At 46.4% G+C, this 25,264-nt stretch overlaps 1 protein-coding gene across 4 annotated transcripts in view; it reads left to right on the top strand.

Moving 5' to 3' along the window:
- The window catches only part of CACUL1 (CDK2 associated cullin domain 1), a 50,557-nt gene that overhangs the window by 10,408 nt on the left and 14,885 nt on the right, over positions 1-25,264 (top strand). For all 4 annotated transcript variants that reach the window (XR_014026746.1, XR_014026747.1, XR_014026748.1 and 1 more), the window contains exon 4: positions 21,973-22,068. Coding sequence is in view for 1 of the 4 variants with exons in the window: in XM_081330061.1 (XP_081186187.1) it covers positions 21,973-22,068 (96 nt within the window). In the remaining 3 variants the exon portion in view is untranslated. The remainder of the gene's footprint in view (positions 1-21,972; positions 22,069-25,264) is intronic.

The following is a 25,264-nucleotide window of genomic DNA, read 5'->3' as shown; positions in this document are numbered from 1 at the left end:
AAATTGGCGCTTAGATAAGAGCAGCAGAATTCAAGGGGGGCTGGACTTAGGTTTCTTTTGAGAGCAGAGCAACTCCAAATTGATGATGCATTTGGCCCCACCACCCTCGAGCTCAGCCTGGTGATTTCCTACACCTGGGGCATTGAAATACTTCACGTCCTGGAAAATTACTGTCAAGCTAAGCCTAAGGACAATGAAGAGAAATTTCAGCCAGAGTTCACTTCTTTATTTGCTTACACACAATAGAAAGAATCTTGCAGGCTAAACCCTTAACTACTCTCACCCTATACCCTGGGAGATTCTGGACAGTGGGTATCTCTATTTTTTTCTATGTAGTTCTCCCCTGTGCTGCCTCTTGTCTGCCCCCCTTTCTGGAATGTGCTCCTTTCTGGGAGACTGCTGCTTCGCTATAGTCTCTTCGCTATAGTCACATAAGGTCCCCCTCTCACCTATACGTCCAAAGCTGAACAACTTCCAGAGCAGTATGTTCCAAGGGGGAAAATAAAGGATCATCCCTGTGGAATACTGGGCTGTTCTATATTCATTTGGCAACATTTATTTATTTATTTTATTTTATTGAATTTCTATACCGCCCTTCTCCCGAAGGACTCAGGGCGGTGAGGATGCGTTCTGTTGTTATGAGGTTGAGCAATGAAATTACCCTTGCATTACTAGAAGTATTGCCTGATTATCCTAGCACAGGGGTAGGCAACCTCAGCTCTTTTATGACTCATGGACTTCAACTCCCAGAATTCCTGAGCCAGCCAAGCTGGCTCAGAAATTCTGGGAGTTGAAGTCCATGAATGATAAAGGAGCCGAGGTTGCCTACCCCTGCCCTAGCATTTTAGGGAAAGATTCTTCCCTCCTATTTATATCTGACTGTGCCCTTACTTATATGGAACGGAACGGAACAGAGCAGAACAGAACAGAGTAGAACAGAATAACAGTTAGAAGGGACCTTGGAGGTCTTCTAGTCCAAACCCTGCTTAGGCAGGAAACCCTATACCATGTCAGATAAATGGTTGTCCAATCTCTTTTTAAAAACTTCCAGTGTTGGAGCATTTACAACTTCTGGAGGCAAGTTGTTCCACTGATTAATTGTTCTAACTGTCAGGAAGCTTCTCCTTAGTTCTAGGTTGCTTCTCTCTTTGATTATTTTCCATCCATTGCTTCTTGTCTTGCCTTCAGGTGTTTTGGAGAATAGCCTGACTCCCTCTTCTTTGTGGAAGCCCCTGAGATATTGGAACACTGCTATCATGTCCCCCCTCGTCCTTCTCTTCATTAGACTAGACCAGGGGTCGGCAGCTTGGAAAAGAGCCACTGGGAACCGGTTCCATCACAAATTAAAAAAGTGGGAGCCGCGTGTGTGTGTCCATGCACGCGCATGCGCAAAAAAATGTTTTGCGCATGCGTGGACGCACACGGTTGCCACTTTTTTTAAGTGACATGGAACCGGTTCCCGGTTGCCCGACGGCGACGGCCCGTCTGCAAAGCTGCCGCTTTCGGCAGCTTTGCAGACGGGCCGCGGCAGCTTCCTCGAAGAGCGAAGCCGCTGCCCCTTCACGCGGAGGTACGCACGCACCTCTCCAAAGGTTTGGGGAGGTGCGCGCGCACCTCCGCCCATTCGGGGAGGTGCGCGTGCACCTCTCGGAAGGGGCAGCGGCTTCGCTCTTCGAGAAAGCTGCCGCGGCCCGTCTGCAAAGCTGCCGAAAGCGGCAGCTTTGCAGACGGGCCGCGGCAGCTTCCTCGAAGAGCGAAGCCGCTGCCCCTTCGCGCGGAGGTACGCACGCACCTCTCCAAAGGTTTGGGGAGGTGCGCGCGCACCTCCGCCCATTCGGGGAGGTGCACGCGCACCTCTGCCCATTCGGGGAGGTGCGCGCGCACCTCTCGGAAGGGGCAGCGGCTTCGCTCTTCGAGAAAGCTGCCGGGCGGTGCCACTCTCCATTTGGAGAGGTGCGCGCGCACCACTGCCCGTTCGAAGAGGTGCGCGCGCACCGGACGGCTGGGAGCCGCAGGAGACGGCTCAAAGAGCCGCATGCGGCTCCGGAGCCGCGGGTTGCCGACACGTGGACTAGACATATCCAGTTCCAGCAAACGTTCCTTATATGTTTTAGCCTCCAGTCCCCTGATCATCTTTGTTGCCCTTCTCTGCATATATCTTGCCTTTATTATTTTTATAAATAACTCAGGGTGGTGAACATATCTAATATCCTTCCTCCTATTTTCCTCCCAACAACAACCCTGTGAGGTGAGTTGGGCTAAGAGAAAGTAAGTGGCCTAAGGTCACCCAGCCGGCTTTCATGCCTAAGGTGGGACTAGAATTCAGTCTGTTGGTTTCTCGATCAAAACCTTCATCGCTAGACCAAACTGGCGTCCTCTGAAAAATGGTCAGAAAGTGCTCTCTGTATGTACAGTGGAAGAAACAACTGTTTCATGAAATGAATTTCCATCTACCACAACTCCATTGATAAAATAGGCTATTTCTTGTGTGTGTAACTTTTATGCTGGAATACTCAATGATGCATTTTTCATTTTATCAACCAAACTCATTAGTAACCATAGATCGTATAAAGGTAAAGGTTCCCCCGCACATGCGTGCTAGTCGTTTCCAACTCTAGGGGCCGGTGCTCATCTCCATTTCAAAGCCGAAGAGCCAGCGCTTGTCCAAGGACGTCTCCGTGGTCATGTGGCCAGCATGACTAGACGCCAAAGGCGCACAGAACGCTGTTACCTTCCCACCGTAGTGGTCCCTATTTTTCTACTTGCATTTTTACGTGCTTTCGAACTGCTAGGTTGGCAGAAGCTGGGACGAGTAACAGGCGCTCACTCTGTTACGCAGCACTCGGGATTCAACCCGCCAAACTGCCGACCATCTGATCGACAAGTTCAGCGTCCTAACCCACTGAGCCACCGCGTCCCCGTAGATCGTATAGTAGAACCTTATGAAAGAATCAAGAAGATACATAAAATGTTTCTTTAAAAATAAGGGCATACATTTTAATTATTAATTAGGTTAATCCTTAAAAAAATCATTGCATAATCAGAAAAAAAAATCTGTTTTTAAGGTAATTTTTTTTGAAGCAGAGAAAATATTCACAGATAAAAAAAACCATGGGGAACTTACATGATTGGCTCTGTGTGTATGCATGTCAGATTTTTTGGGGGAGTTTCCTGAGTGACTCAGTTGAACACTAAATATTGATTTTTGTGTACAGATCTCCACTACTTGCTTTTGAAGAGCTAATAAACTCTTCTGTCATATAATAACTTTTCCATTGCAATATGATCATTCTTCAGTTTGACATTAGGGTCATAATTAGTGCTAGCCTAGCTGTTGGTTTCCATATTTTTTATTATGTGTTTGAATTCATTGCAAACTTCTTTGGGTGTCCTCCTTTAGAGTGAAGAGTGCATTTGAACTCTCATTATGTAAAGGTGGATAATTATTGTGTGGAGAAAGACTTCAAATGTGATGCTAAGTATCACTTTGGTGATAGTTTAGTTGATCCTGTTTTGCAAAATTGTACTTGGGTTTGGACTTTTCCTTTTATAATTAGATTTTTTTCCAGCAATTACGTTGCTTCAATTTTGCAAGCACATGCCGTATGTTGGCATATAGGGAGGAACTAAATGTTTCTAAATGGCATTAGAAGTAGTTATTTTACTACTGCTATATACCTTTGCTCCGCGAGCTGCATTGGCTACCGGTTGCTCTCCGGGTGAGGTTCAAGGTGTTAGTTATGACTTACAAAGCCCTTCATGGCATGGGTCCGGATTACCTACGGCAACACCTGCGGCCGGCGTCAACTTCCCTCCGTCCAGTGCGCTCCCACAGAGAGGGCCTCCTCAGGGTGCCTCCGATCAAAGAATGCCGATTGGTGACCCCCAGGGGGAGAGCGTTCTCTGTGGGCGCGCCAGACCTTTGGAACCGCTTACCGGTTGAGCTCCGGATGGCCCCCGACCTTCGCTCCTTCCGGCGTGATCTCAAAACATTCTTTTTCGAACAAGCTGGCCTGGTCTGACGGGATGGGGTTGGGTTTTTAAAACTAGTTTTAACGTTAATATGTACCGTATATACTTGAGTATAAGCCGAATTTTTCAGCCCACTTTTCGGGCTGAAAAACCCCACTTCGGCTTATACTCCAGTCAACAAAAAAAAGAACTGTCCCTTCGTTCGGAACAGGCTGCTGAGAGAAGGGAGCGGCAGAGCCTTGCAGAGCTGGCGGCAGTCCAGCGTTGTTTCTCCCCCTCGTGCGTGCGTGTGTGTGTCAGACCCACGGGAATGGCTGGTAGGGAAGCGGCATTCCGGCATTCCCCCCCTTCCTGTGTGTCGAGCCCACGGGGCTTGACACACAGAGAAACGCAAATGCCGGACTGCCGCCACCTTTACTAGCCATTCCTGCGGGTCTGACACACACACACACACACACACACGCACGAGGGGGAGCACGAGGGGGAGAAACCGCTGGACTGCCGCCACCTCTGCCAGCCCTGCAAGCCTCTGCCGCCCCGGCGTTGGTGGTCGAGCTCTTCGGAGCCGGCAGAGAATCTCCCGCAGGAGGAGGTCGCGGCTTTCTCTCTTGCTTCGGACTGCAAGGATTTAAACTCCAGGAACAAATCCCGATGGAAGTTTTTTTTAAAAAAATACTCCTCCGGGTCGGACAGGGGACCGAGGCTGAGGTCTAGGGGTAGTGGGGGGGGGCTCGCGGACATAGATGGGCTCAAGTGGAAGCCAAGCAGCCCTCCCGAATCTGGGCTTCTGGACGGAGCAGCCGGTGGTGCGTTTCAAAAAGCAGAAAAGTTGGATTTTGAACATTTCAGAGGCCGTGGGTCAAGCAGGCTACGCTTCCCCGGGCGCTGCAACGGCACCCGTTTTCCCCGGCGAGTTTTCCCTACCTGGCCCCTGCAGAATCGCGGCGGCGCCCCTGGAGAAGCCTACCCCGAGGCTGCGGCCGATTTTTCCTTCTCCAGGCCTCTGCCGCCCGTTTCTGTCTGACACACACACACACACGCACGCACGAGGGGGAGAAACAACGCTCTGGGCGGCAGAGGCCTGGAGAAGGAAAAATCAGATTACCCCTTCCACACGTAAAACTTCCAGTTTAATTACAAAGGAAGAAGAGAGAAACTTAGATCAACAGCTCACCTTCATTTCCTCTAGGTTGCAAGGGGAAAAATAAAAATCAAAGATCCTTGGAAGTAATGGTTGGAAAAGTTTGCAAGTCTTTGGGAAAGTTCAAGAAGTGAAAGGAATACCCTCCTCTTGAAAGACCAGATAAGGCAGACAGGGAGATGAAGAGTTCAACCGAGTTTCCTCTTTTGTTCAGGCATCTGCACCCGCTGCTTTTAAACTCGCCGGGCGCTGCAACGGCACCCGTTTTCCCCGGCGAGTTTTCCCTACCTGGCCCCTGCAGAATCGCGGCGGCGCCCCCGGAGAAGCCTACCCCGAGGCTGCGGCCGATTTTTCCTTCTCCAGGACTCTGCCGCCCAGAGCGTTGTTTCTCCCCCTCGTGCGTGCGTGGGATGAGGCGAGAAACCAACAGCCTGCGTCCGTCTCTCTTTATGTATATTTCTGTATATATCTTATCTCGGGATCTAGACCTTTCGAAGGAGAAGGGGCGGCTGGAGTTCGTGAGTTGCTGTGGGACCCAAGGGTTGGGGGAAGAGAGATGGGAGGGAAAAGGGGAGAAACCTGCCGCTGGCTAGTTCTTTGTCTGATCGGGGAGCCTGAACAAAAGAGGAAACTCGGTTGAACTCTTCATCTCCCTGTCTGCCTTATCTGGCTTTTTGAAACGCACCACCGGCTGCTCCGTCCAGAAGCCCAGATTCGGGAGGGCTGCTTGGCTTCCACTTGAGCCCATCTATGTCCGCGAGTCCCCCCCCCACTACCCCTAGACCTCCGCCGCCGGCGGAGGCTGGATCCGCGCTCCGCAGCGGCAGGGCGCAGATCCAGCCGGCGGCAGAGGCTTGTGGAGCACGGATCCAGCCTCCGCCGGCATGCAGGCAAATCCTGCTAAAGGGCTTTTTCCCCCCACTGGATCCGCGCTCCACAAGCCTCTGCCGGCGGCAGGGCGCGGATCCAGCCGGCGGCAGAGGCTTGTGGAGCACGGATCCAGCCTCCGCCGGCATGCAGGCAAATCCTGCTAAAGGGCTTTTCCCCCCCACTGGATCCGCGCTCCGCAAGCCTCTGCCGGCGGCAGGGCGCGGATCCAGCCGGCGGCAGAGGCTTGTGGAGCACGGATCCAGCCTCCGCCGGCATGCAGGCAAATCCTGCTAAAGGGCTTTTCCCCCCCACTGGATCCGCGCTCCGCAAGCCTCTGCCGGCGGCAGGGCGCGGATCCAGCCGGCGGCAGAGGCTTGTGGAGCACGGATCCAGCCTCCGCCGGCATGCAGGCAAATCCTGCTAAAGGGCTTTTCCCCCCCACTGGATCCGCGCTCCGCAAGCCTCTGCCGCCGGCAGGGCGCGGATCCAGCCGGCGGCAGAGGCTTGCGGAGCGCGGATCCAGCCGCCGGCGACAGAGGCCTGCCTGCTTCTTTCCGCTGTGGAACGAAGCAGCCTGCCTGCTTCTTTCCGCAGCGGAAAGAAGCAGGCAGGCAGGGCGCGGAGGTCCGGAGACCTGCCGACGTTTGGGGAGGTTTGGGGAGGTGCGCGCGCACCTCCCCAAACCTCCCCAAACTTCGGCAGGTCTCCGGACGGCGACGGCTTGGGAGAGGTGCGCGCGATCCTGGAAGCACCGAAGCCTCGGCCGCGCGCAAGTCCTCGGTAAGCTCCGGGCGGTCACTTGCTTCGCGTCTCCTGAGGGAAGGGGGGGCGACTGGAGCGGGCGTGTTTCCTCGCCTGCTGGGTGCCGCGATTTGCCCGGGGAACGCGCGGGCCCCGAGTGGCAGCGTGGAGCGAGGAAGCGGACAGCCAGGGCTTCCCCGAGAGCCGCGGCCACACAGGGTATTCCTGTGTATTCAGGCTTGCAAAATGGCGGATCGAGCCTCTGCTGGCGGCAGAGGCTTGCAGAGTGCGGATCCAGCCTCCGCCGGCGGCGGAGGCTTGCAGAGCGCGGATCCAGCCTCCGCCGGCGGCGGAGGCTTGCAGAACGGCGGATCGGCTTATACTCGAGTCAACAACTTTTCCCAGTTTTTGGGGGTGAAATTGGGGGTCTCGGCTTATACTCGAGTCGGCTTATACTCAAGTATATACGGTATTGATTTTATGGGCATGATGTTTAATGGCTTTTTAATTTTTGTATTCGATTTTTATTGTGTATTGCCCTGTTCACTGCCCTGAGTCCTTCGGGAGAAGGGCGGTATAGAAATCAAATTATTAAATTAAATTATTAAATATTACATTATTAAAAGTATTGCAAGATACTGCTGACAAAGGAGGGAAGGCCCAAACAAGTCAGGGCATTATATATCTGTAGCTGCAACTCTCAGCCCTTTGTGATAGAACAGATCAGGAAATAGATTCCACAGGAAAAATTAGAACTATGTTTTACTGGAATATAGGCTATACTAACAGAGTCAGCTAGTTTGATTGTGCTTCTCCCCGCTTTCCTCTTATACACCAGTTAGTCAGGGAAGAATCATCAGTCTCTTTTTAATACTCCCCGGACTTAAGAAGCATCCTTTTGGTTTAGGTTTGGTTTTGGATTAGTTAATGATTTTTGATTTATGAATATTGCTATAAGGCCATCTCTGTAGCTGTACACCAGCTGATCCAGTTTAGATGTGTGTCAGTGTGGGACCCAGAAGAAAGTTTTGCCTGATTTTTGAAGTGATCGATAAGGTTTGAGGGACTGGGGGCTACAATGCAACCTTTTGAGCTTTGAGGAGTCCCATTAGAATTGGAGGACAAAACTTTTTCAACCATTTGAAGAATAGTGGTGAGTATGCTCAGTATGGAAATAAAAGGAGAAATTTCTGTGAACCAAACTCTCCTATCCCTACTCTACCTATAAAACTGTTCAACGGTCTGAAAAGCTGTGATTTTTGCCTATTTGCAGGCAGCAGACTTTTAAGAAGTGAGGATGAGAATGATTTATCTTCCAGACGCCTCCCACTTCTATTCTTATCCTAAAACAAAAACAACAAATCAACCTTCTGAAATTCAAACTTTTGCTGTTGCATATTGGCAGTATATTCTTGGAAGTACTGGGGTAGGGAACATATTTGGGATACCGGTTGCTCTTCCCGAATTATTGAGATATAATATGGAATCCTTATCAGAACATTTAACCTCTTACTTTAAACAGTTATCTTGTGACAGATGAAGGTCCCTGTATGCAACTTATTTTTATAGGTTGGGTTGCCATTGCATAACACTAGGACAAATCTAATTAGTAATCTCCTAATAAAGTAATAGCGGTCTTTTCAAGTATCCTAAGTAGAGAGATTTCATTTAAATCCTGAGTCTCTTCTTTTTTAACACTGCCTTAAAATGTTTAAAGTGCATATTTAATAGTTTGACTTTTAATCCAAGGCAGCATTTGATGAAATAACTTGGTTCAAGATCTAGGAGATTAAAATATGTTCATTCTTTTTTATTCAATCATGCTGTAGGTGGCAGCAGAATACTTTCACTGGCAAATTGGGTTTTTTTCCTCAAATATTGAACCATCCAGCTGAAAGAATAAAAACAAAAAAAAACTTTTTAACTGCTCCTATGCATCAAATATCACTGTAGATTTACAAGTCTCTAAAACATACCGTAGTCCTATACTGACATGTTACTTTGTCTATTTCTTTCTCGTCCTTCATTGCCTATGTATATCACAATAAACAGCAGCTAATGCATTCCTTACTTTTTCTATACCGTGGAATAAATGCACAATATATCTATGGAGGAATTCCAGTAATTAGACTTAATTTGTTATAAAGAAGTATGCATTTAAAAAAAGTAAGGATGTAAGGATAAATGGTAGCCTGTTGTGTAATTGCCACCATAAAAAGGAGAGGAGTTCATAAGTAATGTCGTGTTATATTGATTGTTAATGAAAATTAGCACTATCTAAGACTTCTTTTAAAATTGTGTACAGTATTATATGTAGAAGTTAAGGAAGCACATAATGGAAGAGATCCTGGAGACAATTGTTCTACTCCTTCCCAGGGCAAGCAATCCTTCCCATTTTTGTCTTATTTGTAGATTTGATGATCATATTTTCCATGCTTCATCCAAGTCATCATAAATAGGTTAAATAGCACAGGGCCTATAACTGAGCCTCTGATATGTTATCCAACCTTTCTCTTCTGTTTCTTTGGAGATATTGGCATGCGATTGTTTAGTCAACACAGTATCTGGCTAACTGTAGCATAGTCTACATTTTGCCATCTTCTCTACTGTATTAGGACCCCATAGGAGAGTTTGTTGAATGCTTTGATGAAATCATAGTATATTATTCCAATTGGATTTTCATCGCCAACTAATTGGCTACCCTACCAGAAATAAATGAGAGCGAGCGAGAGAGATCAGTTTGGTTTGACATGACCTATTCATGTTAAAGATATGCTGACTCCCTCCAAGAAAGATATTCTTATGTCAATATCTAGAGTGTTTCCATCTAGATGTGTGACTATTGTACTTTAGATGCTATCTTGAAAAATCTACCTTGATTTTGGTGAATTTGTTTCTAGAAATCTCAGTTTCCGTATGGAAGTGGATTCTATACATCAGAAAAGAAAGCCAGGATAAACTGGATGTACAGTTGCAAGAAAAAGTATGTGAACCCTTTGGGATTACGTGGAGTTTTGCATGAATTGGCCATAAAATGCGCTCTAAACATCATGTAAGTCACAGCAATAGAAAAACAGTCTGCTTAAAATAATACTACACAAACATTAGCTGTTGTCATGTTTTAATTGAACATAAGATGGAAACATTCACAGTGCAGGGTGGAAAAAGTATGTGAACCTTTGGACTTAATAACTGGTTGACCCTCCTTTGGCAGCAATAACCTCAACGAAATGTTTCCTGTAGTTGCAGATCAGACGTGCACAATGATCTGGAGTAATTTTGGACCACTCCTCTTCACAAAACTGTTTCAGTGTAGCAATATTCTTGGGATGTCTGGTGTGAATCGCTCTCTTAAGTCATGCCACAGCATTTCAATCGGGTTGAGGTCAGGACTCTGACTGGGCCACTCCAGAAGGCGTATTCTGTTCTGTTGAAGCCATTGTTTTGTTGAATTACTTGTATGCTTTGGGTCATTGTCCTGTTGCATCACCCATCCTCTGCGGAGCTTCAGTTGGTGGACAGATGGTCGTACGTTTTCCTGCAAAATGTCCTGATAAACTCTGGAATTCATTTTCCCATCAATGACAACAATCCGTCCAGGCCCTGAGGCAGCAAAGCAGCCCCAAGCCATGATGCTCCCTCCGCCATGTTTTACAGTGGGGATGAGGTTTTGATGTTGGTGTGCTGTGCCTTTTTTCTCCACACATAGTGTTGTGTGTTTTTCCCAAACAACTCAATTTTGGTTTCATCTGTCCACAGTATATTTTGCCAGTAGTGCTGTGGAACATCCAGGTGCTCTTTTGCAAACTTCAAACGTGCTGCAATATTTTTTTTGGACAGCAATGGCTTCCTCCGTGGTGTCCTCCCATGCACTCCATTCTTGTTTAATGTTTTCCTTATTGTAGATGTGTCAACAAAAATGTTAGCATGTGCCAGAGATTTCTGTAGGTCTTTAGCTGACACTCTAGGATTCTTCTTTACCTCATTAAGCATTATGCACTGTGCTCTTGCAGTCATTTTTACAGGACGACCACGCCTAGGGAGAGTAGCAACAGTGCTAAACTTTCTCCATTTGTAGACAGTCTGTCTTACCGTGGACACATGAACATCAAGGCTTTTGGAGATACTTTTGTAACCCTTTCCAGCTTCATGCAAGTCAACAATTCTTGATCGTAGGTATTCTGAGAGCTCTTTTCTGCGAAGCATGGTTCACATCAGACAGTGCTTCTTGAGACCAGTAAACCCAAAACAGGTGTGTGTTTTTAAAGGGCAGGACAGCTATCAGCAACACATCCAATATCATCACACTGATTGGAGTCAAGGTTGGCTCACTCATGGCTCCAATTAGCTCTTGGAGACGTCATTAGGCTAGGGGTTCACATACTTTTTCCACCCTGCACTGTGAATGTTTCCATCTTATGTTCAATTAAAACATGACAACAGCTAATGTTTGTGTAGTATTATTTTAAGCAGACTGTGTTTTTCTATTGTTGTGACTTACATGACGTTTAGAGCGCATTTTATGGCCAATTCATGCACAACTCCACGTAATCCCAAAGGGTTCACATACTTTTTCTTGCAACTGTATTCTGTAATAACTGAGATTGAAGTTTCCAGAAGGGTAGATTTTTGCAGCAGAGCAATAAAGAGACATGTAAACACCTAATGGCTAGGTGGAAAATAAAGAAAAAACCTGATTCAATTGCATTGTGACACAATATAATAGGAAAAAAATCAATATTTCTCTGTTTATGTGAACCTCTAATCAAGTATTGTGAGATTTTCATCACTATATTTTGGAATGTTAAATGAGTAACTTGATAAATGGTACAATTTATATTTTCTGACAAGGTTTACTACTTGCAAAAGCCTCTAATGTTGTTTGCTCATTTTAATTGAGAAGCGTATTGCAGTGAAATTTCATAATCATTCATTTTCAGAGATATTTTGGATCTTACTGCTCCTCTGGTTAAATATATTAATACTCATTTATAAATTGCATATTAAGTGACAGTGATACTACATTGTTTTTACATTTTATTCCTTTGCATATAGGAGCAGTATCTTCATAGATGCAGAGACAATGAAATGAAGGACTTTCAATGTTCCTTCATTTTTGTTTTCAGAATAACTAAATTGTACTTTTTATTTCCTCTTTGAACCATTTTTGTAAGACAAAATGAAAATAGGAATTTGGGAGCTGGGCAGTATTGAAATGTATGTAATAAGTATTTTTCTTCAATGTACCGTATATACTTGAGTATAAGCCGACTCGAGTATAAGCCGAGACCCCCAATTTCACCCCCAAAAACTGGAAAAAGTTATTGACTCGAGTATAAGCCGATCCGCCGTTCTGCAAGCCTCTGCCGCCAGCAGAGGCTCGATCCGCCATTTTGCAAGCCTGAATACACAGGAATACCCTGTGTGGCCGCGGCTCGTCGGCAGGTCTCCGTTCCTCCTGCCGACCTTTGGGGAGGTTTGGGCGCCTCCCCAAACCTCCCCAAACCTCGGCAGGTCTCCGTTCCTCCTGCCGACCTTTGGGGAGGTTTGGGCGCCTCCCCAAACCTCGGCAGGTCTCCGTTCCTCCTGCCGACCTTTGGGGAGGTTTGGGCGCCTCCCCAAACCTCCCCAAACCTCGGCAGGTCTCCGTTCCTCCTGCCGACCTTTGGGGAGGTTTGGGCGCCTCCCCAAACCTCGGCAGGTCTCCGTTCCTCCTGCCGACCTTTGGGGAGGTTTGGGCGCCACCCCAAACCTCTGCAGGTCTCCGTTCCTCCGCGCAGACCTGCCGACCTTTGGGGAGGTTTGGGCGCCTCCCCAAACCTCGGCAGGTCTCCGTTCCTCCTGCCGACCTTTGGGGAGGTTTGGGCGCCTCCCCAAACCTCGGCAGGTCTCCGTTCCTCCTGCCGACCTTTGGGGAGGTTTGGGCGCCTCCCCAAACCTCCCCAAACCTCGGCAGGTCTCCGTTCCTCCTGCCGACCTTTGGGGAGGTTTGGGCGCCTCCCCAAACCTCGGCAGGTCTCCGTTCCTCCTGCCGACCTTTGGGGAGGTTTGGGCGCCTCCCCAAACCTCGGCAGGTCTCCGTTCCTCCTGCCGACCTTTGGGGAGGTTTGGGCGCCTCCCCAAACCTCCCCAAACCTCGGCAGGTCTCCGTTCCTCCTGCCGACCTTTGGGGAGGTTTGGGCGCCTCCCCAAACCTCCCCAAACCTCGGCAGGTCTCCGTTCCTCCTGCCGACCTTTGGGGAGGTTTGGGCGCCTCCCCAAACCTCGGCAGGTTTCCGTTCCTCCTGCCGACCTTTGGGGAGGTTTGGGTGCCTCCCCAAACCTCCCCAAACCTCGGCAGGTCTCCGTTCCTCCTGCCGACCTTTGGGGAGGTTTGGGCGCCTCCCCAAACCTCGGCAGGTCTCCGTTCCTCCGCGCAGACCTGCCGACCTTTGGGGAGGTTTGGGCGCCTCCCCAAACCTCCCCAAACCTCGGCAGGTCTCCGTTCTTCCTGCCGACCTTTGGGGAGGTTTGGGCGCCTCCCCAAACCTCGGCAGGTCTCCGTTCCTCCTGCCGACCTTTGGGGAGGTTTGGGCGCCTCCCCAAACCTCCCCAAACCTCGGCAGGTCTCCGTTCTTCCTGCCGACCTTTGGGGAGGTTTGGGCACCTCCCCAAACGTCCCCAAACCTCGGCAGGTCTCCGTTCCTGTTTGGGGAGGTTTGGGCGCCTCCCCAAACCTCCCCAAACCTCGGCAGGTCTCCGTTCCTCCGCGCAGACCTGCCGACCTTTGGGGAGGTTTGGGCGCCTCCCCAAACGTCCCCAAACCTCGGCAGGTCTCCGTTCCTGTTTGGGGAGGTTTGGGCGCCTCCCCAAACCTCCCCAAACCTCGGCAGGTCTCCGTTCCTCCGCGCAGACCTGCCGACCTTTGGGGAGGTTTGGGCGCCTCCCCAAACGTCCCCAAACCTCGGCAGGTCTCCGTTCCTGTTTGGGGAGGTTTGGGCGCCTCCCCAAACCTCCCCAAACCTCGGCAGGTCTCCGTTCCTCCGCGCAGACCTGCCGACGTTTGGGGAGGTTTGGGGAGGCGCCCAAACCTCCCCAAAGGTCGGCAGAAAGAACGGAGACCTGCCGAGGTTTGGGGAGGTTTGGGGAGGCGCCCAAACCTCCCCAAAGGTCGGCAGGTCTGCGCGGAGGAACGGAGACCTGCCGAGGTTTGGGGAGGTTTGGGGAGGCGCCCAAACCTCCCCAAACAGGAACGGAGACCTGCCGAGGTTTGGGGAGGTTTGGGGAGGCGCCCAAACCTCCCCAAAGGTCGGCAGGTCTGCGCGGAGGAACGGAGACCTGCCGAGGTTTGGGGAGGTTTGGGGAGGCGCCCAAACCTCCCCAAACAGGAACGGAGACCTGCCGAGGTTTGGGGACGTTTGGGGAGGCGCCCAAACCTCCCCAAAGGTCGGCAGGTCTGCGCGGAGGAACGGAGACCTGCCGAGGTTTGGGGAGGTTTGGGGAGGCGCCCAAACCTCCCCAAACAGGAACGGAGACCTGCCGAGGTTTGGGGAGGTTTGGGGAGGCGCCCAAACCTCCCCAAAGGTCGGCAGGTCTGCGCGGAGGAACGGAGACCTGCCGAGGTTTGGGGAGGTTTGGGGAGGCGCCCAAACCTCCCCAAACAGGAACGGAGACCTGCCGAGGTTTGGGGACGTTTGGGGAGGCGCCCAAACCTCCCCAAACGTCGGCAGGTCTGCGCGGAGGAACGGAGACCTGCCGAGGTTTGGGGAGGTTTGGGGAGGCGCCCAAACCTCCCCAAACAGGAACGGAGACCTGCCGAGGTTTGGGGACGTTTGGGGAGGCGCCCAAACCTCCCCAAAGGTCGGCAGGTCTGCGCGGAGGAACGGAGACCTGCCGAGGTTTGGGGAGGCGCCCAAACCTCCCCAAAGGTCGGCAGGAGGAACGGAGACCTGCCGAGGTTTGGGGAGTTTTGGGGAGGCGCCCAAACCTCCCCAAAGGTCGGCAGGAGGAACGGAGACCTGCCGAGGTTTGGGGAGGCGCCCAAACCTCCCCAAAGGTCGGCAGGAGGAACGGAGACCTGCCGAGGTTTGGGGAGGCGCCCAAACCTCCCCAAAGGTCGGCAGGAGGAACGGAGACCTGCCGAGGTTTGGGGAGGCGCCCAAACCTCCCCAAAGGTCGGCAGGAGGAACGGAGACCTGCCGAGGTTTGGGGAGGTTTGGGGAGGCGCCCAAACCTCCCCAAAGGTCGGCAGGAGGAACGGAGACCTGCCGAGGTTTGGGGAGGTTTGGGGAGGCGCCCAAACCTCCCCAAACGTCGGCAGGTCTGCGCGGAGGAACGGAGACCTGCCGAGGTTTGGGGAGGCGCCCAAACCTCCCCAAACGTCGGCAAGTCTCCGTTCCTCCGCGCCCTGCCTGCCTGCTTCTTTCCGCTGCGGAAAGAAGCAGGCAGGCAAGGCGCGGAGTTTGGGGAGGTGCGCGCGCACCTCCCCAAACCTCCCCAAACTTCGGCAGGTCTCGGACGGCGGTGGCTTGGGAGAGGTGCGGGCGATCCCGGAAGCACCAAAGCCTCGGCCGCGCACAAGTCCTCGGTAAGTTTTTTTTGTTGACTGGAGTATAAGCCGAAGTGGAATTTTTCAGCCCAAAAAGTGGGCTGAAAAATTCGGCTTATACTCAAGTATATACGGTATATATGCGACTGTACAACCAAATGAAAACAAATTATTTTAATGTTAATACAGTTATTTCGGTGACATTTTAAACGATCTTTGTCAAACATGATCCTAACCCTTCTACCCATTAAACTTTTGTAAGGCAGCTATGGTTTCATCACCAAAATTGGATGATTTGTTTTAACTTAAAAAAAAAATTATGTACACATAAACATCAAAGCCAACCTGAGCTGGTGTCAAAAACATCAAATAGAATTAATCCTGAATAGTAACTGGGTAGGAGTGCCGCGTAACAGAGTGAGCGCCTATTACTTGTCCCAGCTTCTGCCATCCTAGCAGTTCGAAAGTACGTAAAAATGCAAGTAGAAAAATAGGGACCACTACGGTGGGAAGGTAACAGCGTTCCGTGCGCCTTTGGCGTCTAGTCATGCCGGCCACATGACCACGGAGACGTCCTCGGACAAACGTTGGCTCTTCGGCTTTGAAACTGAGATGAGCACCGGCCCCTAGAGTTGGAAACGACTAGCACGCATGTGCGGGGGAACCTTTACCTTTTACCTTTTTAGGAGGCCATTAGGAAATCCTGTGTCAATAGACTTAATAGGAAAGCCAAAAGAGAGACCTTGGAAGAAGGTGGTGGCAAATTACTTCATTGTTGTTGTCAAAACAATATGGGCATATCCAGTGCTTTTTTTGTAAAAGAAAAAGGTGCCGGAACTCACACGTCATACAACCCGCCTTGCCTACCCTACAAGTTTCCATCCAAAAAAGGTGCCGGAACTCCGTTCTGAGCGTTCTATGAGAAAAAAAAGCCCTGGGCATATCCATGGATGCTCTGTCGCCAAAAGTCATATTCAATACAAGGAAGTCCTCTCTTAATCACAGAGCCAAAAAAAGGACACTTCAGAAAAGAATATACATACGTCAGGGTTGATCTGTGAAGTCCTTAGTGCTCTCTGTGGTGGTTGCTTGCAAATGAAAGCAAATACACATGTCCCAGAATAGTGTTGCAGAATGTGTCACATTCTGTTAGAGAGAAATTCCTGAAGAGGTGCTCCAGCATGAGTCCAAAAGCTCGGAAATCTAAACCTCTGGTCTCGGTGGTGATCCAGATTGGATCCTGGTTGTTTGCATGAACGCATTTCATTACCCAATTAGGTACCTTGATCAGTGCTAGTGGTGCTACTACCAGTGGGAGGTCCTATGTGTATTGCTTCAAATTCAGAGCAAAATAGTTCCACCTATTGAAATGTTGCACGGTGGCTTTCTCCCAGTAAAACAAAACTTGAAACGCTTTGCTTGCTCTACTGGATTGTTGTTGTTGTTGTTGTTTTTTAAATAAAAGTTAGCTTCTTGGCTGGATTAGCAAGCAGTAGTCAGATTATTTCCTCATTGTGCCATTAAACACAATGGTCTGCAGCTTGCTTGTTGTTTTTTACTTGTTTTTTATGTTAGATATCCAAGCAAGTCAATCAAAAAAGCAGCTCTGTACTTTTAAAAATGTTGCAAATGAATAATAGTAATACAAACAAATAAAACTATTTTCCAGGCTCTCTACACCGTTAAGATTTATAGTACACAAGAGTACAGATGGTCCTTGCTTACCAATCACTTGATCAGCGATTGGTCAAAGTTACAGCAGTGCTGAAAAAGGAGACACAGGACTGATCCTCAAAGTTGCAGCCCTCAGAGTTGTTCTGTACCAGCCTACTACCGGCCCTGCAGAAAAGCCCTTTACAAAATGGCAAGAGGCTGGAACTAAGCCTGCCAAATTTATTAACATCAAACAGAGCAAACACGAACCATGAAACAGGAGCTATTCAAACGGTTGCCTTCAGCAAACCAGCCCTCCCACACATTCCCCTTTTAAACAGTTCAAGGCGTGGCTTCTCTCTGCCTCCTTCTGAGGTGCCCCATTGCCTTCCTCTGTTTACTCCTGATTGACTGCCTCCTGCATCGGGCGTCCTTGAACAGGGCCAACTGTGGGTCATCTTCATCCACGCTGTCAGGCTCACACAGCTGGGTCTGCGTCCTCCTCCTCTGAATCGTCCGACCCAACTGCCGAACCCACAGGCTGACCCTGAATCACAACAGGAGTGTCCCCACAGTCATATAACTGCAATTCAGGTGATTGGCAATTGAATTTTATGATAGTTGCGGCATCCCGCGGTGACACGATTACCATTTGCAACCTTTGCAGCTGACTTCCAAGAAGCAAAGTAAATGGGGACGCTGGCAGGAAGTTTTAGGTCACAGTTTATGTGACGTCATGCTTAATGACCAGAGGTGATTCCCTTAGTGTCCACAATCAGCACCGACATTATAAATCAGTGTGGTCACATAACATTTCATTTAACAACGGTGTCACTTGCCAAAGGATTGCTTGGTGCCAATTGTAGTCCATACAGGGCTACCTATATTTGCAGTTGCATTGGTATCAAAAGCAGTAAGGCAAAACACAAGATTTTGCTGCTTTAAATACAACTGGAGTTTAACAAGGCACAAGAACACATAGTGTAAAAATTCAGCAGTTCAGCAAAACAACCCATGCTGTTAACTTTGTAACTTAAACCTCTGCAGCTTTAATAGCATTTGCCATTTTCAGTGACAATGACTTTTTTTTTTAAGAGTAACTTAGCTAGCCAAGCAGGCAGATGGTTGCAAGCAGTCTTAGCTCTGTTTGGAAACATTAGCAGAATAGATTTTTAAAGTAGTTGTTTATCTCTGAGCCAAGTGCTTAATGACAACTGCTTTTTCCTAACATTCCTCCTGCCCATTTCACCTTATCCAGCATCAGCCAGTCAGTCTGTGCCGACTGTCTAGCATGAAAGATTAAAGCAAACCAATTAAAAGCTGCCATGCAAAATTTCAGTTGGAATACGCAGAACAAAATTGTTTTAAAAAGCCAAGATTTGTTGAAAGCTGAAAGCCAAATTCTTTACCTGTGATTTGTGTTAAAATCTGAAAGTTTTGCATACCCATAATTTATTAGTAGTGAAATGCAAACTCTTTGACTATTTGATCCATGGAAATGCAGGCACAGTTATTTCGTTTTTCACTTCCTCTTCTATTTTCAGTCTTGCAAATCTTTTCTTTATTAAAGGAGTAATTTGATATACTGTTATTTATTCAGATAACATTAAGAAATTGCCAATGTTTTGTTCCATTTTCCATAATTCACAAGATTGATAGTTTGTTTTAGATGAACGCAGTTTAAATTTTAATCAGAAGAAAACATTTTAGCTTGTTAAGTCTTGTTAAGTTCCTGATTATTAATAAAGCCCAGTTATCATCCTGATCTGATTTAAATTTTAATTTTATTAGATGGGTGAATGCTTATATACTCCATTTTCCTTCTCTGTTTTGTTTTCTCCTGTCAAAACCAAACTTACAAAGGGAATAAGAAAATCCTTGAAACCAGTTTCTCCGGAGGCTCAAACCCAGAAATGGTGATTTAAAGATTTTCCAAAATAAATAGGAGAGTTTGTCATTATGTGTTCCTTTTTTATTATAAAATCCTGTATTCCTTTTTGATTATAAAATTAACACTGTCATAATTAACCAAATAACAGTCTGCATTGCTGTGTTGCAATATAACCGTTGTGTCTTATGTTTTAAGGTTACTGTAATCAGTGTTACTGTGAATTTTAAACAGAGCAAATTAGGCTACAAAATGGGAATAGATGTCTCTTGTTAGGTGAGTTTGCTTAATAAATGTTTATACTTGACTATATCAAGTGTATAAAGTTGGGATCTAGAGAGGGTAACTGTGATTTCATTTTGCTATGGATCATTGAAAGCTTTTGTTCTTTCTAAGTGCTTTCTTTGCAAATAGAGCAAACCTAACAATCTCTTTTCCCTGTTCTGTTGTAAAAGCCCTTGAATGCATTATATAGCACAGTCTGTAATTCTAAGGCCACAGTCCTATATGAGTTTACCAACTATGTTCAGATAATAACTTCTGATTTTAAATGCAGCAGTGCCGTAGACCCTATATGTAAGCTTTCAGACTTGATGTCTTACTTCCTGAGTTAGTTGTGAACTGTGCTGTCCATTAAATTGCCTGAGAGACTTGAACACGTAAACCTATTATTCTAACTACTTATGTGCCACAATGATGGAATTATTGCTGTTCCTTTGACATTACAGAAGAGAACTACTGTATCTGTTGGCAGTCCTGTGGTAGTTAATATTTGCTAGAGTAGAGCTGGTTTCTTCACTAAAGCACAAGACTCACTCTGCTGCTAGAAATCTTATCTGTTCTGTTGTTAGCAGCTATAAGCAATAACTTACATAAATGGCTGTGAGAAAATAAAAGCAAATCCATGTGTATTTATTAGGTTCTGCTGCTGCATAATAAAGACATGACAAACAAGGGAAAAACAGCTACTATTAAGAAAAAATATAATCAGTTGTAAAACAGAAAAGCAGATTACCTGTATGCAATAAGATGTTATAGTTTCAATAGTTATATGTGTTAAACTTTATTTAATATTTTTTAAAAGAATGTTAAGTCAAAAAACGATGAAGTCCCCTTTATATCAAGCCAAATTCCTAATATCTATGTTGTTTTCTTTGTAATAGTACTGAAAATGTTTTCCTGATATGTTTTTTTTACTTCTCAGTCTTGTTATAGCTCTGGAATTTCACTGGGCATAATATTAGACATAGTAGCCTGGGAATGTTAAGCTCTACCTAAAAGGGTGCATTTGACATTGCTCCTTATAGAGGATCTGTATATATAGCATAAACCTAGATGGAGGGGACAACAACCTTTCTCAGAAATATTACGTTCCACCATTTTTATCCACTTCCCACCCAAGCCTTGGCATCCAGCCCGTGGTGAGTTAAGTGATGCCATGACCTCCCTCTCGCAGTGCCCGAAGGCTGTTAGAGGCTGGATGGGGAGCAATGGGTGGAAACTGAACCCTGGCAAGACCGGGGGGCTCTGGGTTTGGGATTCTTTGACTCAGGGAGAATTGCCATCCTTGGTCTTGGATGGGGTGGCACTGCCCCAGACAGACCCTGTGCGTAATCTGGGGGTACTCCTGGACTCGCGGCTCCTGGTCGAAGAGCAGGTGGCAGCTGTGGCCAGGAGGGCTTTTGCACAACTCTGTATTGTATGCCAGTTATGCCCTTTCCTGGACCAACAATCCCTACTCACAGTCGCTCGTGTCTTAGTCACCTCCCGCCTTGACTATTGCAACACGCTTTACACGGGGCTGCCCCTGAAGAGCTTCCGGAAGCTCCATTTGGTGCAAAATGCAGGAGCCTGCATGGTTTTGTGCAGACCTCAGTCTGCACATGTGACACTTCTCCTGAGGGAGCTGCATTGGTTGCCAATTTGCTTCCGGGTGCAATTGAAAGTGCTGGTTGTCACCTTTAAAGCATGGCTTGGAGCCAGTTATCTGAGGGACCATCTCTTACCGGTCACATCTACCCAACCCACTAGAGTGGAGAATGTTGCAGGTCCTGTCCCCTAAGGAGATGCATCTGGCGGGACCCAGAAGAAGGGCCTTCTCCGTGGTGGCTCCCTCTCCCTGGAACATCATTCCTTCAGAGATTAGACTGGCCCCCACTCTAACACTCTTTCGGAAGGCACTGAAGACCTGCTTGTGCCAGCGGGCCTGGGGCACCCTGAGTGGGATAGAGCCCAGCAAATGGCTAGTTTAATGTGTGTTGTAGTGGAGGGGTGCGTCGTTATTATATCATTTTATTTTTCCTCTTGTTATTTTATTTTTATAGGGTGTTTTTCTATTTATGTAAGCCGTGTTGAGTCACCATGCGTGAGGAGACGGCAAAACAAATTTTCTAAATAAATAAAAAATAAATAAATTTGTTGACAATGAGCACACTTAGGTATCATTGGGTTGAGGATGAATATTTCAATCCTGGACTTTGTTTCCTCCCCCTCTTCCCCCCCCCCCCCGTTGATATCTTTCTTTTTCTTTCCTAATGGTGCCTTTTTGACTACCCAAGAAGAAAGCACTTATTAATAGTATACATATTCTTATTATATGATGGACTGTCAAAGTGATTCTTCCTTGACGTTTGCAGAGGGGCGGCAGGGTTGGTGGGTAGAGAAAACATTACAGATAGTCCTAAGTTACCATCATTTGTTCAGCAAACCTACATGCACCCCACACCCCTTTCTGCACCCCCACTGCAGCCCCACTGCACTGGCACACACCCTGGACTTTCTGAGCTCACACGACACTGCAGCACCCCACTGCCCCAAATTGTATGCGGTTTGTGCTGGCTTCCCCCACCCCATGCATGCCCGTCTCACTTTTTACCCAGGACTCTCTCTGCTTCCCACTTAACAACCTGTGCATCTGTTATTACGACAGCAACCAGTACTGCCTGGGTTGTCATTGCTAAGCAATGTGGTTAAAACATGACATCATGTTTTACAACCACATTCCTTAGCAACAGCTATTCTGGTCCAATTGTACTTATAACTAGAGGACTACCCGTAATGGTAAAATGCTTGTTTTAAATCATTTTTAATCTTTCACATTAGGGTTTTTGTTTAAATCTTTGAACTTAACCTGGTTATGCCAAAATTAAGGTTCCCTTCTTTTTTCTTTTTCTTTTGCAGGCCAGCCCTCCAGACCTCTACATTGAAAGATTTAACATAGCACTTGGGCAGTATATGGGAGCATTACAGAGCATTGTGCCTCTTTTCATATATATGGTAAGTTATTAGACTTGAGAATGAAAAGAATTAGCTAGGTGTTAGTTATTACTAGATATCCAAATCAGCAACTAGGTTCTCATATAATGTTTATGGTAAAATAGGAAAGAGATTGATAATCACTCAGTTTTTCTAACTTCCTCTATTTCAGTTCTTTCCTCCCCACTCCCTAAATGGTTAATACTAGTTTCCATTTATTTGGAAGGTGATGATCCTAGGTCACATTTGTAGTTGTGGCAAGGAATCTTCTATGGTTATTCTTCATCTAGCTTTCTAGAACCGTGTTGGAATCACTCTTAATCTTAATCTTTGGCAGAATAACTTCATTTTAGTAATCCATTAGCCTCATTCAGGTTGATTTACACTAGCGAAATCGCGGTTTTGTGTTGTTGTATATTACGTGTCTGTTTCTCTAGTTTGTGTGTGTGGGTTTAGAACTTTAGAAGACCAGATGAAGTTGCCATTTGGCAAGGAAAAAATGTATGCACGTGTAAGCATATACAAGCACATGTGCTGCTCCTAGTGCAAAATCTGTAGAAATACATTGGGCATAGGATTGAAATGATTGTGGCATCAGAGCTTTATATAGCTGAGTTTGTTTATTTTCCAGTAACCGAGACTAGTATGTATCTTTCCGCTCAAGAAATTTACAATAAAAACTTAGAAGGTCACTAGTTGATTAACAGGTTGTGTCATGAAAATATTAGAGAAAAAGGAAGTTTTCCTGAGGAAGAAATGTAGGAAGATCAAATGAGAATAGTTGCTCAAGCAGGCAAGGAAAACATGCAACTGTTGCAAGGTGGTCAACATGGGGAGTGAGTTGGATGGCCGTCTAAATGTTCTTAAATAAGTAAATTCTACTGTGATGGATACTTTCATACTTTGTCAGCCATTCTCAAAAGTTGTAGGTAGGAGATTATTGCCCTTCATATGGTGTATGTGCTGTGAGAATCCATTTGTTCACTTAAATTGTAGGCATTGGTGATATTTATAATAAAATATCATCAGTACAATGCCATAAAAGTTTAGTTTTCATTCTCAGCTAATGAAGTGAATCATTCCCAAGGTTAAATAGTTGACAGACTGAGGAACAATATGAAACTCAGTCTAACCATGAAAGTGTGGTGTTGACAAATAATTGATCTATCTGGAAATAATTGATCTATCACCAACTTGTTCTGGGCGTTGCTCCATTTTTGTTAAAACGGTTTAATTTCCTTGGGACAGTGTTTTTGTTACGAGTTTTTCCACATAGTATATCTTATTACCTATCTAGGAACAGATAAGTGACTTGTTATGCTACTGAAGGATATGGGGACTTTTTGTAAAGATGTTAATTCAAAATTCTATAAGCTGCTGCTTTGACAGTTGGTTCATAGCCTTCTAGGTCCAATTAAATCGACAGTGCTGACCTTTAAAGCCCTTCTATAGTTTAAGGGTGGATATTTAAAGATGAATAACATCGATATAACCCTGATTGTTTTAGTGAGATTATCAGAGGCCATTCTGAGTGTCAGAAGTGCAATGAGTGGCAACTGAGAAGAGGCTTTTTGTGCCTGAGATGAAAAGTGATGAAATAATTGGATTAGTGATTTGAGGAAAGGCAGCAAGTAAAAATCCATCCTCAGTCTGCTGCTGAAAAATAATAAGTTCCTTAAGCTATTCTTTACAATTCTTCTAGCAGGAAGGGACTTATTGAATGCAGTAGAACTGTTTCAAGCCCAGTGGGCAAATCTGTGTCATATTTTGTGCATAAAATTATTCTTGTTAGATCCAGCTTAAGAATTCTGAGATGGATATTAAGGCCAGAGAAAAGAAATGTACTACATTAATTCTGTACTTAATGCATTTCTAAGTTCATTTGATTGGGAGTTAGGTTATCTGGAAAATAATTTGTGGCCATATCACACTCCCTGTGTTTTCAGGTCAGCAAAGGCATGTCTCCATGCTGTTAAATTGTATTATAGTGGTGGCCCTAATTTCTGGCCTTTTAATGCAAAACAGAAATGCTTTGATGTTCAGAGTCAATGTTTGATCATTAATTTTACTAGTTTTCATTTTCTGTTTTCAACTTAACTTATTATCTTAATTTTTATTGTATATGCTGTGTCATTGCATAGTGCTGTAAAGCTAGGAAAGTTTTTGTTTTTTAAAGTAGGGTAAAAATACTTCTAATGAAATAAAAGCTACACAGCTTAGATGACTCAGTGAAAAGCATGTCTTCATGAAAAGAAACGCTGTCAGATAGAACAAGACATGCTAAAATTAATTCAAGGATTTAAAAGAACTTTGTGTTATGTTGAGATTTTAAAATGTGATTTTAGAAATTGGCTAGGATAACACTGAAATGTTGCTAACTTTCCATCTTTGTAACATCACACGAGCATTCAAGCATCATTTATGCTTGTGCAGTTTTTTTCTTCCTTTCCAGTGTTTGAGTCAATGGCCCATATAGCTAGTAGTGAATAGGCTGGAAATATTCAATATATCTGCTGATTGCATATTTACCCTGGAAAAAAAAACAGCAAGGGAGGGGGGGGAGGAAGGAAGCTTCTAAATTATTAGACAAATTATTTTCTAGACTCTCAAGGGCTTTTGATATTTGAAACTTTGTTAGACCCCAGGTAAGTTGTTTATAGTAACTTTTACAAAATCATGCCATAATTTTTAAAATTTATTAATCCAGAAATCCAGAAGAGTACAGAATTTTGGTAGTAAATCACTGTGGCATTAAGCAAGACACTCATGTGACTGCCTCACTCACTGATCATAATGCCCGCTCTCCTGATTGCATTTGTTAACTGATCACCTAGGGAAGCTCGGTGCTAGTCAGCACACAGAAAGCTGCCCAGGCCCAGCAGCTGGCTAGCCCAGGGGTAGGCAACCTTGGCTCTTTTATGACTCATGGACTTCAACTCCCAGAATTCCTGAGCCAGCCATGTTGAGGTGAAAGGGAGAGGTTTCCAAGCTGAGCCATGCTGGCTCAGGAATTCTGGGAGTTGAAGTCCACGAGTCATAAAAGAGCCAAGGTTGCCTACTCCTGGGCTAGACCAAGCCACAGAGGTCTCCTCCCTCTCCCACTCTTGAAAGGCTTGGTCTTCTCCCTGTATCATCACATCTGGAAGAACTCAGCTAGATCCAGTAGCATGCAGGCCTTCTTCCCCACCCCCACCGGCCACTCCCAAGAATTCTGGGC

The sequence above is a fragment of the Vipera berus genome (genome assembly GCF_964194415.1).
Source record: "Vipera berus genome assembly, chromosome: 5".
NCBI classification, from domain to species: Eukaryota; Metazoa; Chordata; class Lepidosauria; order Squamata; family Viperidae; genus Vipera; species Vipera berus.
This window is presented reverse-complemented; position numbering and strand designations above follow the sequence as displayed.